The 14919-nt window shown below is 35.5% G+C and overlaps 2 protein-coding genes and 1 pseudogene across 7 annotated transcripts; all 3 read left to right on the forward strand.

Moving 5' to 3' along the window:
- Positions 1–1845: 1845 nt before the first annotated feature.
- LOC111290146 (U-box domain-containing protein 36-like) lies at positions 1846–3398 on the forward strand. 2 transcript variants are annotated; one of them, XM_089745848.1, is made up of 4 exons: positions 1846–2297; positions 2456–2574; positions 2682–2800; positions 2969–3107. In XM_089745848.1, exons 1-4 carry the CDS (start codon positions 2036–2038, stop codon positions 2979–2981), a joined length of 513 nt encoding a protein of 170 aa, XP_089601974.1. In that variant the 5' UTR covers positions 1846–2035; the 3' UTR covers positions 2982–3107. The 2 variants fall into 2 exon arrangements, with proteins under 2 accessions (XP_089601974.1, XP_022737249.2); XM_022881514.2 differs by having other exon boundaries at positions 1862–2297; positions 3003–3398.
- Positions 3399–6405: 3007 nt separating this feature from the next.
- Positions 6406–11283, forward strand: LOC111285987 (P-loop containing nucleoside triphosphate hydrolases superfamily protein). 4 transcript variants are annotated; one of them, XR_002689791.2, is made up of 10 exons: positions 6406–6561; positions 6682–7274; positions 7361–7540; positions 7635–7796; positions 7883–8037; positions 8958–9050; positions 9191–9276; positions 9387–10279; positions 10659–10886; positions 10992–11283. XR_002689791.2 is itself a non-coding variant. In XM_022875734.2 (10 exons), exons 1-10 carry the CDS (start codon positions 6506–6508, stop codon positions 11093–11095), a joined length of 1884 nt encoding a protein of 627 aa, XP_022731469.2. In that variant the 5' UTR covers positions 6406–6505; the 3' UTR covers positions 11096–11283. The 4 variants fall into 4 exon arrangements, 2 of the variants coding, with proteins under 2 accessions (XP_022731469.2, XP_022731479.2); XR_016329422.1 differs by having other exon boundaries at positions 9387–9940; XM_022875734.2 differs by having other exon boundaries at positions 9387–9613.
- A 581-nt stretch (positions 11284–11864) lies between these two features.
- Positions 11865–14098, forward strand: LOC149514171 (large ribosomal subunit protein uL15x pseudogene; annotated as a pseudogene). The gene is made up of 2 exons (XR_016329423.1): positions 11865–12445; positions 13494–14098. The product of XR_016329423.1 is annotated as a large ribosomal subunit protein uL15x pseudogene (transcript).
- The last annotated feature ends 821 nt before the right edge of the window (positions 14099–14919 follow it).

Consider the following 14919-nt stretch of genomic DNA (forward strand, 5'->3'; position numbering starts at 1 on the left):
ACCTCTATGTTTAGGATAAGGTATACGGCTACATTAGGCTTTGCCTAGGGCAGGTCAGTTTAAAAGTACCTTAAAGTCAAGACAAAGATGTTCATCAAAATCCTTTGATTGTAATGCCTACGGTTTAGAATGCTATTTAACGATGATAATTATCCTTGTTTCTAGACTACACGTGTCTGAGAAGAAGTTCAACGTCTGTGTAAACAGATGATATGGTGTACCACGTTATGGTGTACCAAATTCTATCTAATCAAATAACTTCTAAGTGACATTCATTTGGGATAACAGGACCCAGGGGTACAGTTTAGCCAATTAGATTGTATATGTTGCTATGACATCCCCAAATGATTATTCTCATTGGAAATTTGTGAAGAGCACTATTTTCTTTTACTTTCTCAATCAAAGTGAACCCTTTGTTTAAGCATAAGTCTAGTAACTAATGGCATTAGTGATTCTTGATGCAGGCTTACACGGAAAGCATTAGACAAGAACTGAAGAACATGATAGTTGATAAAATAAAACAATTTGGCAATCTAATGAGAAACAGTTCTGTCTAATCAAATCAAGTATAAACTGAATCAAGAGTTGTTTTTGGAATTTACCCACAAATTGTGAAGTGATGAAGTGTCAGGTTCTCATCACAAAGAAAAAGAAAAAAAAAGATAATTTCTGGTCTGGCATTTGACTTGTAAGAGGGGAAGAGAATGCATTTTTCAAGCAACTCCTGTTTCCCTGTAAGCACGCTGTTGATCCAAAATTTTTGTCTGCTGAATTCTCTCTTGACTTTGGTTATTTGGTAATGAAAAATCCTTGTATCCAAACTGGGGTTAACTGGATCATCCCACAAATGGTAGTGGTAAGTTTTGGTTAAATTAGTTATCATTTTCACCACTATGTAAAACCTAGTGGAAATGGAAGTGGAAATTTATCTTAACAAGAACAGTTATGGTCAAACTTGTTCACAATGAAATTACGATTTCCGTGAAAATTTGAGGTTTATTTGTGTCATGAATTTAACTGTTGCGCACAATGCCAAGACAATGATGGGAGCTGATTCACCAGGGAATGAGGCATATGAGGGAGTTGACCACAAAAATGGTACTGGGAAGCTTAATGGAACAGATTCTAGAAGAAAGGACAGGTAGATAGCTAGCAGACTGTTGAGAATATTGCTCTTTTACTATTGGTCCCTAGTATTTATCAATTTCTTCTCTTTCTAAAATTCAATCTCCCTGTTCTCTATTTTCTCTCTGTTCATTCACTCTCTCTTATTCTCATCCTTTATCATCTCTGTCCTTCTTATTCCCTCTTATTCTCAACCTTTATGGCTTTATCAATTAAAACTGTGACAATTTGGTGAAGGGAAAAGGGGTAGAAACAATATTCAAGGCCTTGCATAGCAATGCGATCCTCTTTGAAGGAGGACTCTGACCACTCAGTTTGGAAAACATATATAACAATGCAATCATTTCTTTTATCATCCCTTTTGCTTTCCGTGATTGAAAGTTAAGGCCCATTTCTGTTGTTGAAGCAGTGATTTAACACCGAATAAAGTAATAGTAAGAAAAAAGCAGTAATAGGGGCATTCAAGACCCCGGTTTGGCTTCAGATTTGATGAGGATAATAGACATTTAAGATGCTACCTCCCCGGCCCAAATACAAGATCAAAGGTCTAAAAACTAGACAGACGGAGGAGAAGAAAAGGAAGCAGTAGCAGTAGTTTACTCTTTTCTTTAAAAAGGCATTTAAAAAAAGAAAAATAAAAAAAGACAGGTCCTTTTTTTGGTTGTGAGTTGTGACATATATGCATAGCCAAATCAAATTCGGCTGCAAACATCCCTGACAAAAGAGAATCTGTCCTTTTTTTCCCTTTTCCTTTTGTGGCATTGAGAGCAACGACAATATATATAATCTTATAAAATTTTCCAAACCGCTACCATCAAAATCTTGTTATCTTCGCTCTCTTCCACCCTCCTCAACCTTTTTGTTCTTTATGTCTTTTTTTGTAAGAGCCTAGAGACTAGAGTTTAGAAAGATGGAAGAAGAAAACTATGTACCGGCAGACTCTATGCAATATCATACAGCACGGATGATGATGTCTCCGGAAATAGTAGAGATCGGAGAAGAGAGCAAGAGCTTTGCAGGAAGCAAAGATGGAAGTGCCAGCGATGTTTATGTTGCCGTTGGCAAAGATGACTTGGGTGTTTTGAAATGGGCACTTGACCATGCTGTTTCTCCTGGAGCTCGGGTTTTTCTTGTTCATGTTTTTGCTCCCATAACTTTTGTACGTACCCCAGGTAATAAACGCAAACATCTTTCTTTCTTGATTTCCTGATGAGCTTTTTTATGTTCTTAACTAAATAAACAACCCTGATCCTTTGCTAGTACTTTTCTGCACTGCTAAGATTTTTATTTAAGTATACTTTTTCTGCATGTTGGAAATGTTTGTTGATAGTTGGGAAGTTATCAAAGAACCAATTGAACCAAGAACAGCTGAGAGTTTATGTTAATGAAGAGAAAAACAGGAGAAGCAACCACTTGCAAAAATACATTCGCCAGTGCGTTGACTCCAAGGTGGAACATCGACTACTTTCATGTTCCCAGTTGCCAATCAAATTCAGCCCATAAATCTTGCTCCAAAAGAATTTAACTGACAATATATTTCTATCTCCATGCGGCAGGTGATAGTGGACACGATGCTGATTGAAAGCGATTCCACGTCCAAAGCAATTCTTGAACTCATTCCTGTTCTCAACATTACCACCCTTGTCATCGGAACAAAACATCCACCTAGCTCAAGGTTCGAATCGTTTACCCATTTCAATACATCATTGAATATTGTTTCATAAAACTACTGGAAGAACCAATTAATTAAGAAGCCTAAACACTTTAAGCTTAATTAGCACCCCTGGTGTTGGGGCTACTGCTAAACCATATTGATTATTAACTGTAATTTCTGTTGTCAAAGGCTTATGGAATGAGATGTTGATGATGTTCTTCAGGCAGACAAGGTGGAAACAGGGGATAGGAGAATTGATCAAGAAGAATGCTCCGGACTATTGTGAGGTTACCATTGTTCATGGTGACAAGAAGGTTCAAGATTGTCAACAGGAATCGGAGCTAGTCCATCCATCCCAAGAATACAGTCCCCCGAGAACAGGAGTCAACTCTGAAAGGAATTTCTTCCAGTGTGTATGCTTTACAAGCAAGTCCAATTGAGCCTGTTTGCGTTCCTCCGCATCAATGTGATAATCTAGCAGAAATTATATTCTCTCATTTTACTATTTTATAAGCTTCAACGACAAAGTACTGCTTAATTGATATACTCTTGATGCTGAATGTAAATTGGAATACCCCGCTAATAATAAAGAGATTAAGGCCTAGACAAGGTTTTAACATGTCTGAAAGAAATCAAGAATTACAATATGAAAATGCTTCAATTGGCATTGCAAAACTGGCAATGCACCCTATTAGTTGCCAGTCCTATTGTCATACACTAATTAGAGGCCCTTGCCTACCTTAAGCTTTTTCCTGTGTTGAAACAGACAAGTAATTCGTAAATTGTAATGAATCATAAACACTACCAAGAAAGTTTTTTCTCGCATTATAGATGAGAGTATATATTTTTTAAACGTTTCTGTATCTCTCAAATCCAGCGTGTGAGACCGGAGTTAGGACTCGTATAATTTGAAGAGCTTAAAAAAAATGGGGTTCACCTCTTCCATTCCACGTGAAAGTGAAAACCAAGTGGCTTAGGAATGGAAGGTCAACAACTCCCAATTCCAAATGATGTCAAAGAGATGGCGGCGTGTGGGCAAGACATTAACATAACGCACTACCTCAATCAAATTGGAGTATTTCTTTTTTTTTCAGGCCACGTTTAACCATTGCACAGAAAAGCAATATGAAATGAGAAGTGATTCAATTTTCACACTTGAATGCGTACAGCATAGTAGCTAAAATTTTGTAGATAAGCAAACAATTAATTAGAGCTTAGAAGGGGGTTAATAGGAAGAAAGAACATGGACATCAAACTTATATATGATTCTTTCTGAGGAGGAGATGGACCAATTATATCTCTCTTTAATTCTTCAGCAAGCAGCAATAATTGCGAAAAAAAATCCTTCAGTTTGTAATTTTCACTCACTCTCCAAGCATTAGCAACCTCTACGCTATGTACTCCTTACCTTTTTATTCTACCCAAAATATAGTAACCAATCCGTTACCATTCATGCCTTTTTTTTATTTTATATTTGAATTGATGACTACTTCTATTAAAAAAAAAAAAAAAGCTAATACTATATCTAACCATATATGTTTGCTCATTTTGCTTAAGTAAACAATTTGAAAACTAAGCAAAAAGGCCGCACTATCACAAAGAAAGAGATCTCCGCCATGAAGCACCGAATTAACCCTTAATCCTAAATATTAACTCCATAAATATATATACACATATATATATATATATATAAACAAAAAAGGTTAAATTCTGAATTTAATTCTTATTATCATGTGAAAATATTGGATTTAATCCCTCTATTATTATTATTATTATTGAATTTTGTACTTTCAAAAATTGCTAATCCTGATCTAATTGTTCACACTGTTAATAATTTTTTTCTTGAAGTATTTTTACATGACATTAATCATATTTGTTAAAATTGGAGAAAAAAAGGTAGGGGCAGGGTATATATGCATTATACATAATTGAGCCGAAGTTGATTTGCAAGAGGTAGACAATTAATAATTAACCTTGTTATGTAAATGAATTTAGTTTAAGACTCAAATTTTCATACACTCGTTTAGCGATTTAATCGAATCAAATCAAATCAATAATTAAAGTGCTCAAGTTCAAGCTCGATTTAAAAATCAAAACTCAAAATTCGATTCGAATTCGCTTAAATTTTTTTTTTTTTCAAATTCAAGCTCAAGTTCACTTGGTTCGAATTATAATAAAAAATTTGTAAATTTATTAATTTTACACAAAACAAAAATCAAAATAATAAAACAAAAATTACAAAATCTTATGTGAATCATTCCAAATATATGAAAAAAAACATAAAATTTCAAAACAATAAAAATAATTTAAATAAAAAAAATAAAAAAAATCAAATCATATGTCATCATTTTAAATAACCATCTACTTGCAAGATGATATCCACAATTTAACAATTTTATTAGCATATTTTGTCACAAAAATAGATTCAAATACTACAAATGCTAAACAAAAAAAATACAAATACCCAGAAAAAGATTAAAAAAGCTAAAAATAAATAGCAAAGAGTAGAGATACTGAAAAATGTTAAGCATTTAACTCACTATCAATTAGCAATAAGTAAAGAAGTCTAACTTAAATATAAAATTACAATATATTTAATATTCATTAGATGTAGGATAACCCACTTTAACAAAACCTCATCCCGTGTAGACGAATATGAAAAAAACCTTTAATGTGACAAATTAAGAAAGGGTAACGAAAATAGAGTCTCGACTCTATACTATTTTAAGCATTCAATTCACTACAAATTGATAGTAAATAGAAGAGTTTAACATGAATATAAGATTATAAAATATTAGATATTTATTCACTGTGAAATAACTTATTTTAATAAAAAGAATGATTATTTCTGTGGACATAAGATTTTGATCGTAACACATGCGATTGATTTGTGTCTTCGCTTCTTGCAAGTTATCACTAACTTTTCGAGCATAGTTTGTGATAAGCCTTTCTATTTGGAGAAGGGTAGCGAGTGAAGGAGATAGCACTGTTTGGGAGGGAGGGGGAGAGTGTGAGAGTGAAAGAGGAAAAGAATAGATATAGGGCTTTAGTTTTAGGTTTTTTATATTTTAAGAGTAAAATTATAATTAAATTAATAAAATATAAATTAAAATAAAATAATTTAAATAAATTTGAGAGCATTCAAATCAAATATTAAAATATTTAAATTTAATTCATTCGATAAAATCAAATTACTCAAATTTAAATTTAACTTAATAATAATTAAAGTAAATTTAAATTTTTTTCAAATCATATTCAAATATTTATAAAAATAAATATATTATTTACACTCTTACACCCGTGTCCACAAAACAAAATTAAAAAAAAATACATGTCTCAACTCTTTTTTAACATGACAACAAAACTCGACTTGTAAAAACTGAGCAAATTGAGGTAAGCGGATGTGACCAAAATCAGCTGAGCTGCGCAGGTAGTGTTGGGCTAAAACTAAAACTGAAAAGTGAATGTCACCCAAACTGGACCACTGCCAGACCACGAATTCCCAAATCTAAACCCAATACTATGTATAAATTCTAATATTTTTCCATCCCAGCAATCAACATGGAAGCATTGACATGGCCCAGTCCCAGGCCCTATATTTCCATCCCTATTCAACATTCCCAATTGCTCCCATCTCTCCGAAACCAGTATTACCAATTTCAGAATAAAGACGTTGCCTTTTTTGCCTTTGAAATCTCTTTTTCTTGAAGCTTTGTTTCCGCCCCCATGACTCCTTACGACCGAAGATACGGCGACCCCCAATCTTACCGTCAGCGTAGCAGGTACTTCCTCCCGTCACTCAGATCAATTCCTCCCGCAAAGATTTATTATTTTATTAAATTTTTGTTTTATGATTTGATGATTGAAAATTTTGCCTTTTTTTCTTAAAATATTATTTGCAGTGATTTTATGGGCCAACCACCTCCGGTAGGCCCACCACCTATGGGTCCGGGAATGGTCCTATCTGCTGGTGCTACCTCTTATCCCCGCGGTGGACACATTTCTTACGGTGGCCCTCCAACGGTGCAGCCGCCGACTTTTCAGGGAAGAGTGCCCGTAGCCATCCCAGATCAAGGGAATTTCGATACGTACTCGAGCATCCAACCACCTGCAGGAAGATTCGAGATGGGCCGCGGTGGGGGTATAGGTAATGCTCATGTTGGAGACAGGAGAAGTAATGGGGCAAGAGGTCGTGAAGCTGCTCGTGGTGTTGGCGGCAGAGGTGGTGGTGGTCGTGGTGGCCGTGGTGATGGCGGGAGGGGTTATGGAGGGAGGCAAGGAGGGTGGTCTAGAGGAGATTTAGATCATGTTTCGCTTTCGAGGCAAAATTTTGGAAATTTGGTTCCTTTTGAGAAGAACTTTTATATGGAGAGTGCTGCAGTTAGAGGAATGACAGAGCAAGAAGCTATGGTTTACCGTAGAACACGGGAAATTACAGTTCAAGGACATGATGTTCCAAAACCGATAAGGATGTTCCATGAAGCCAATTTCCCTGGTATTTCTATTTTGGTTGGTTTTCAATTTTTTTTAAAGCCTAAATTTGAGTTAATATGATTTATGTGATTTTTTATTGTGTGTTAGATTACTGCCTTGAGGTGATTGCTAAATTGGGTTTTGTTGAGCCTACGCCAATCCAGGCTCAAGGGTGGCCTATGGCTTTAAAGGGTAGGGATCTAATTGGTATTGCTGAGACTGGTTCTGGTAAAACGCTGGCATATTTACTGCCAGCATTGGTGCATATTAATGCGCAGCCACGATTAGGTTAGTACCATTAATCAGTTTCTTTTGGGTTGTTGCGGACTTGCAGTGTTCATTTGAATACAGTCACTCATTTTTTGTTTCTATGATCGAGTAGCGTATGGTGAGGGTCCTATTGTATTAATATTAGCACCTACAAGAGAGTTGGCTGTTCAAATTCAAGAAGAAGCTGCAAAGTTTGCAACTCGTGCTAATATTAGAAGTACTTGTATCTATGGTGGTGCCCCCAAAGGACCACAAATTCGGGATCTTAAAAGAGGTATTCCTTGTTGTCTCTGTGAAATATGAATACCTTTATGGCACTTAGGTTACACCTGTATTGAATTTAAGGTTTTCCTATGCTAGGTGTTGAGATTGTAATTGCTACACCTGGTCGACTGATAGATATGCTAGAAGCTCAACACACAAACTTGCAAAGAGTGACTTACCTTGTTCTGGATGAGGCTGATCGAATGTTGGATATGGGGTTTGAGCCTCAAATAAGAAAAATTGTTGCTCAGGTAGCTTTATTTGTCACTAAGTTGTCTTCTTTTGGATTATTGTCTGTTGCCCATTTGTACATCATTTCTTTTAAGTTTGAAGCTATAACTTTATTCTGGATTTAGCAATGTAGAAATTAGCAAAGTTTTGTTTATTGCTACATGATCATTGTATATTGGAGAAAAAATACAAATAAGCATTGAAGTCTGAAAATATGTTAGAGACTGCATAGTTCAGCAATATAGATGTAGAAAAGGTAGTTTAAACCTATGAAGCAAAGACATTACTTAACAACAACAACAACAACAAAAAACTAAGCCTTATATCTCATAACTCTGGGGTCGGCTATATGAAAGGCCAAAAAAAGGAATCATGTTGGGTAGTAGTTTTGAATCTTCTTGTGCCATTCATTTCTATCAAAAACAACATTTTCATTTACTTTTTAACCCTCATTTCATTTCCTATTATTTGCATCTACATTTTTCGTGGTCTATCTCTAGAAGTTTTGGTCTCTCCCAAATCTAGAAGCTCATTTCTCTTAATTGGTGCACAAACAGGCTTACGTTTCAAATGTTCAAACCATTTCAAATGGCCTTCTCTTATCTTTTCCTCAATTTGGACTACCCCTAAATTTTCTTGAATTGAGACATTGCTCACATAATAATGGCAATGTTGTTAGCCACATTTTCATGCGTTAATGTTTCCATTGTTCAGTTCAGAACAAAGGTGTATATTTTAAATTAATTGTGATTCTTGATGTTTAGACTTTAGACCAAATGGCATCTTTTGTTTCTAAGGTTGTTGCATTTTAGTCAATTTCATCTCGTCATCTTGTTTTATTAGACTGCTAATCTCATTTTGTAATGTTTGGCATTACAATCCTGTCAAAAGAAAATGGTTTGGATCTTTATATGACAATTTTGGTTTTATCCATAATCAGATTCGGCCTGATAGACAAACGTTGTATTGGAGTGCAACATGGCCAAGGGAGGTTGAATCTTTAGCGAGGCAGTTTTTACGCAACTCATATAAGGTTTTGTAATGAAGTTGTTGTGGCTTCATTGTTTACACACACGTTTTTTATGCTTCTCTCTCGCTTTTATTTTTATTTTTATTTTTTTTTGAGGTGCCTAGATGATTAGTCAGTGTTACCAAAATTCCTATGATGTTTAGGTTATCATTGGATCACCTGATCTGAAAGCAAACCAGTCTATTAACCAAGTTGTTGAAGTCATAACAGAGCTGGAAAAGTACAACAGGTTTGTTTCTGCAACTTGTTTGGGGGGAAAGTTTTATTTGGTATTGTGATGTTAAATATTGACCTCTCTTTGGTATTGTGATATTAAATATTTGACCTCTCTATGCGCAGGCTAATCAAATTGCTGAAGGAAGAGATGGATGGGAATCGAATACTCATATTCATGGAGACAAAGAAGGGATGTGACCAAGTTACTAGGCAGCTGAGAATGGATGGATGGCCTGCCCTGTCTATCCATGGTGATAAAAACCAGACTGAAAGGGATTGGGTCCTGGCTGAATTTAAGAGTGGCAGAAGTCCTATAATGACTGCCACTGATGTGGCTGCACGAGGTCTTGGTAGGATCACTGTGTGTTAGGAGTCTTAGTATATTCATGTAGGTCTTGAATGGTGAAGATAAGCGAGTCTGCCGGCTGCTTTCCAGTTTCCTGATGGCTTGGGTGCAAAGGAGGTGTCATGATGTGCATTACAAATCTGTGAACATATATTTTCTAACTGATAAGCATGATCCTCCACTTCAAGGGAATTATGAGTTGGATTGAGAGGCATACTGGTTTCTCATATTCACTAGATGTCCCCTAAGATAGTAGATAATTGGCTACTATCTTATGCTTACAGCTCATGTTACAGGGACACAAGGAGCATAGTTTGCTTAGACAGCTAAGGTGGTGATCTATAATTTGGAGGGTTGTACCATGCAAAACTCATGCTTCTCTGTTCCTTTGTTTGAAAAGTTAGATTTATTTATTTTAGGTTGGGGGAAAAGAAAAATTAGAAAGCTCTCTTATGTGTAGTTGTATTTACCTGCTTGAATTGCCTGAATTGGCATGGCCCCTTTAGTCAAGTGTCTAAGTAACATGGTTGAACTTGAAGTTAGTTTTGCCCATCCACGGTTATGGAGCTGGTTTATTGTGGCGGCCTGGTTGACTCACATTTGCTTAGATTCCTTGATTGGATTCGGAAATGGTGGTGGTAAAGCAGCTCCTTATCCCTGCAAGGTTAAGGTGGGCACATTTATCTGATGAATGTGTTGTCTTAATATTGATCATTTGGATCTTAGGGTGCAGGGATAAGGGAGTTTTTGAAATTTTTTAGGGTTCTTAATATACTGAGTTTCTTAGCAAAAGAATGTTGCATGCAATTTAAAGGTTTTTAGTAACCTTCAATATTCATTTAATCTAGAGTTAAGACAATGTCAAACCGAGTAGCTGGCTCTTCATTTTTGGCCTGTCTATATAGCAAATTATTTCAAGCAAACCTGCTTACATGGCCAGCTTGCAAAAGTCACTTGGCTTTTATTAGAGCCCTAAATTTATCACAGCTTTTATCTTTGTCTTAAAACTAAGCACACCTTTTGTTCTAATTTTCCTTTGTTTGCTGTAGATGTGAAGGACATAAAGTGTGTGATCAACTATGATTTTCCTTCCAGCCTGGAGGATTATGTACATAGGATTGGTAGAACTGGTCGTGCAGGGGCTAAGGGAACTGCTTTTTCCTTCTTCACGCAGGCAAATGCAAAGTATGCTAGGGACCTTATCAAGCTCCTGCAAGACGCAGGGCAGGTTGTCTCTCCTGCATTATCTACATTGGCACGCTCTTCCAGTTTTGGAGGTAATACTTTGTGTTTAAACACCTGCTGGCAAAAGTAAATGAATGTGTGAATAAGAGTTTCTGGGTATATTCTTGGATGATCTGGACTGCTCCTTTGGTTTTTAGGTTCAGGGGGAAACTTCCGCTCCAGGGGACGTGGAGGTTATGGTAACCGCTCTTTGATATCAGGATCTAATACTGTGCCCCTTGGTGTAAAGAGGCCTTGGTAGTTAGGAGTTTGTTTTTATTGAAGGAACTTTTCTCGGTGTTGTGGTTTAGGATGTTTCAGGATTCAGATTGTTTTTCGATTTTATTTCACTTTATATACATGTATAATAGCAGGGTACATTGTTGAGCGTTAAAAATCAGTATTTTACAGATTCATATGGAAGCGAATGAAAAAAATTTTAGTCTGGCATATTAATTGTAGCGTTCTCACTAGGGCTGTGCAGATACCAACAGGATCATTTTGAGAATACAATTGCATCTGAACTTGCAAAATATGTGCTCTTTTTTTAGCAGGATGCTCATCATTAATAAATCCTTATCATAGCTTCATAGGTGTTTTGACAATCCATCCTTTCCCTCTTAGCTGTGCTGCCTGATTCTGAATATAATATTTTATATTACAATTTTTTTCTATAAAATTAATGTTTCATGAAGTTTAGTGTCAAAAAGTAAATAAATAAGTTATATATATATATATATATATATATATATATAAAATAAGAGTATTAAGAGCCATTCAGAGTAAAAGAAAAAGGATAAGATAATTTCGAAACTTCGAGAAAAGAAAAGAAGAGACGATAACTAATTTCAAATGAAAACTGTACACTGTTGGATTCACAAGTTCCTCGAGAAACTTTTGTCCCTAACGGCCCAAAGCCGAAAGGAGCTGTAGAATCAGAAAGAATGAAGCCCATCCCCATCCTGGAGAAACCAGGCGGTGGATTTGTTTATATATTTTACAAGGACAGGCCAGTAAATTCTCATAGATTTACTCGTCTATATATTCTACAAAAACCCTAATTCCTACCTGTTGTGCAACTCCTCTGATTGTACTTCTTGCTGGCGAAGAGGCTAGCGAGGGCCCTTATTCCCAGAAGCAGAAATGACCACCCGTTTCAAGAAGAACATGAAGAAGAGAGGGCACGTGAGCGCAGGGCATGGCCGTATCGGGAAGCACAGGAAGCACCCTGGAGGTCGCGGTAATGCCGGAGGTATGCACCATCACCGAATCCTCTTCGACAAGTATCATCCTGGTTATTTTGGAAAGGTCGGTATGCGTTACTTCCACAAGCTTCGCAACAAGTTCTACTGCCCCATCGTCAACATCGACAGGCTCTGGTCTTTGGTCCCTCAAGATGTTAAAGACAAGTCTAATGTTTCCAAGGACTCTGCTCCTTTGATTGATGTTACTCAGTTTGGTTACTTTAAGGTTTTGGGCACGGGTGTTTTGCCTCAGAATCAGCCTATTGTTGTTAAAGCTAAGCTTGTTTCCAAGAATGCTGAGAAGAAGATAAAGGACGCTGGTGGGGCCGTGCTTCTTACCGCTTAGGCTTTTTCAGTAATTATTGAAGGTCTTTTTTTATTTTTTTAATGTTATTATTGGTAGTACCTAAATTTTCAGTTTCGATTTGGCATGTACTTGTTTACTGATTTCGTTTCTATTGTTATTATTCAGCATAACGTTCGTTAGAAATGAAATGGAGTTGTCTTTTTCCTTTGTTATACTACGCATTGTATTTGGCTGGCTGGTGGGATTATTTTGCTTTTGTTGATTTGTTTCATTTCTGATGGGAAGTTGTGTCATGTGTGAGGTAGTTATGATTAATTTTGAAAGGCTAATACTATCTGTTTAATCTGTTCTTATATCCATGTCTTGGTGGAAAATGATGTGGAATTGGTCTAACAATAGTATTGATAGTTTATTTTTTTGTTGATTTGGGCGTCTGAATTTTTGTGTTTTATAAGTTGGGATATTTAATGTCCTTATATTTTGGCGCATTACCTCATTTTCACTGCAAGATTGTTTATTATGTCAGATATGATACGCTGATGCTGATACAGTTAGAACTTGAACAATTATTTAGGACCAACAGTGCGGCTATTTTTCCATAGGAATGATAGAAGACATAAATGAATTCTCAATGACAACCCCTGTGGCTAAATATTGGACGCAGCTTGATAATTGTTTCCAGATTTAGTTCCATGGTCTAGAATTACTTCCGTTGACTGTTTCGAGCATTTGCTTTTCCTTGTGACTTTAGATAGGTGTTGTTATACTTTGATAATGAGATTGTATTTTTGTTGAGTTCATGGGTAAACCCATTCTGAGCCATGAATAATCCTATTAGTTACATCCCTTTTCTTAAATAACATATCTTAGCTTTGATTGTAAAAGAAATGCACGTTTGTCAAGTGTCTCGTTAATGATTACTGGTAGTTTATTTTTAATGGAGCAAGATTAATAAAGTAGTATCTCTTTTACGTAGTCTTGGTTCGGCTGGTATATTGATGATTTATGTGCTATATTTTACTTGTTCCATGTTTATGAGAAATCATATATGGTGAGGAGGAAAGATTTATGCTAACCCGATTATTTGATAAACCTTTTCTGCTGTACAGAAGAGAAGACGCAGATGAATTATATGAATGCTTCCACTCGACACTCGGTAATGAATATTGTCAAACTGGCTGATTCTATTCACCGTGGACACTGGCACATGCATCATGCATGTTTATTGAGTCTTATCCACAAACTACATTTTTCTGCCTTCTGAGTTGAACATATTTAAAGTGTCGTGCTGCCAACTACAATTACTAACCCAGTAGGAAGAAATCACTAAAATTGCGAAGTATTGCGTTAACCTTCATGCAAGATGGAAGACAAGTGTGGTTGAATTCAGTTGATACATATTGCACTGTCAGTACATGGAATGAAATTAGACACAATGATTGGCATAGGGTTATTTGGTTTAAATACCATTATCCCATACATTCTCTTATTTCATTCATGATCATTCTCGACAAACTGCCTGCTAAACAAAGACTATGCAATTGAGGCATCCGTGTTAATCTTGTTTTATCTTCAGAAAGTTGAATCCAGATGCCATCTATTCTTCATATGTATATTCACTTGTGTTACATTTGTGTGGGATTCAAAGGCAAGTGATTAACTGGTATGAATTTTTTTTGAATCAAAACTAGTTTAAAAAATTAATCTTTTTTGACTACTATTCTTAAACTTGCTTGGAATGCCCTCATTTTTTGAGTTTGGATGGATAGAAATAGAAGAGTATTGGGAAAGCAAACTGACAGTACTAAAACCGTCTTTTCATTCATCAATGATATTGTTTGCTGCAGGCTTCACGAAATTCAACACTTAATTTATAATCCTGTTAATCAATCTCTTTGTAGTAATTGAAATCTTGATGAGTCATGTTTAATTAACTTATTTCATCTTTATTTTATTTTAGAAATTATGATTGTATAAACCAAATTTTTTATACTGTTTTTGGATGAATAAAATCACACATTCATTAATAAAAAAATACAAATAAAATACAAATAGTTACTCAAACGGTCAAGTCTCCTAGACATAATTAGACCTAAATTTGAATAATAAGAGTTTTTCCACCACCTTAAATAGAACTTTTACCTTTGCTTGAAAAAAAAAAAAAATTGAACTTTTAACTTAAACACAGTGACAGTGAAGGTCCACTTTTACCTTAAAGGGAGGTCCCATTGTGCTAAACCCAACAAGCCGAATGAGTCAACCCATGGTTGCGTTACTGGACAACCTAATGATTCAATGATTGTGGGCTTGTCGAAAATCTTGAATTCAAAACTCATCTCATCTGTGCCCAAATGTAAAGAATCGAGCACCAGTCCGCCCATAAAAAGAATGATATTAGTGAAATTTATTTCAATAGATTTATATACTTACATAAAAATTACAAAAAATGATATTTAATAAATTTTAAAATTTAAATTATAACATTTATAATTTTTTTAATCCTTAAATTGTAAAGTACTTTGTATAAAAATTTGT

The sequence above is a fragment of the Durio zibethinus genome, chromosome 17 (assembly GCF_047325235.1).
Source record: "Durio zibethinus cultivar Kanyao isolate XHJ-2024 chromosome 17, ASM4732523v1, whole genome shotgun sequence".
NCBI classification, from domain to species: domain Eukaryota; kingdom Viridiplantae; phylum Streptophyta; class Magnoliopsida; order Malvales; family Malvaceae; genus Durio; species Durio zibethinus.

Bases quoted from the DNA above. Each gene is read 5' to 3' on its own strand.
- LOC111290146 (XM_022881514.2), top strand. From the start codon at position 2,036: ATGGAAGAAGAAAACTATGTACCGGCAGACTCTATGCAATATCATACA. The intron at 2,298-2,455 runs GTAATAAACGCA...GTTTGTTGATAG, and splicing joins AACTTTTGTACGTACCCCAG to TTGGGAAGTTATCAAAGAAC. The intron at 2,801-3,002 runs GTTCGAATCGTT...GATGTTCTTCAG, and splicing joins AAACATCCACCTAGCTCAAG to GCAGACAAGGTGGAAACAGG.
- LOC111285987 (XM_022875734.2), top strand. From the start codon at position 6,506: ATGACTCCTTACGACCGAAGATACGGCGACCCCCAATCTTACCGTCAG. The intron at 9,051-9,190 runs GTTTTGTAATGA...TATGATGTTTAG, and splicing joins TTTTACGCAACTCATATAAG to GTTATCATTGGATCACCTGA. The intron at 9,614-10,658 runs GTAGGATCACTG...TGTTTGCTGTAG, and splicing joins TGTGGCTGCACGAGGTCTTG to ATGTGAAGGACATAAAGTGT.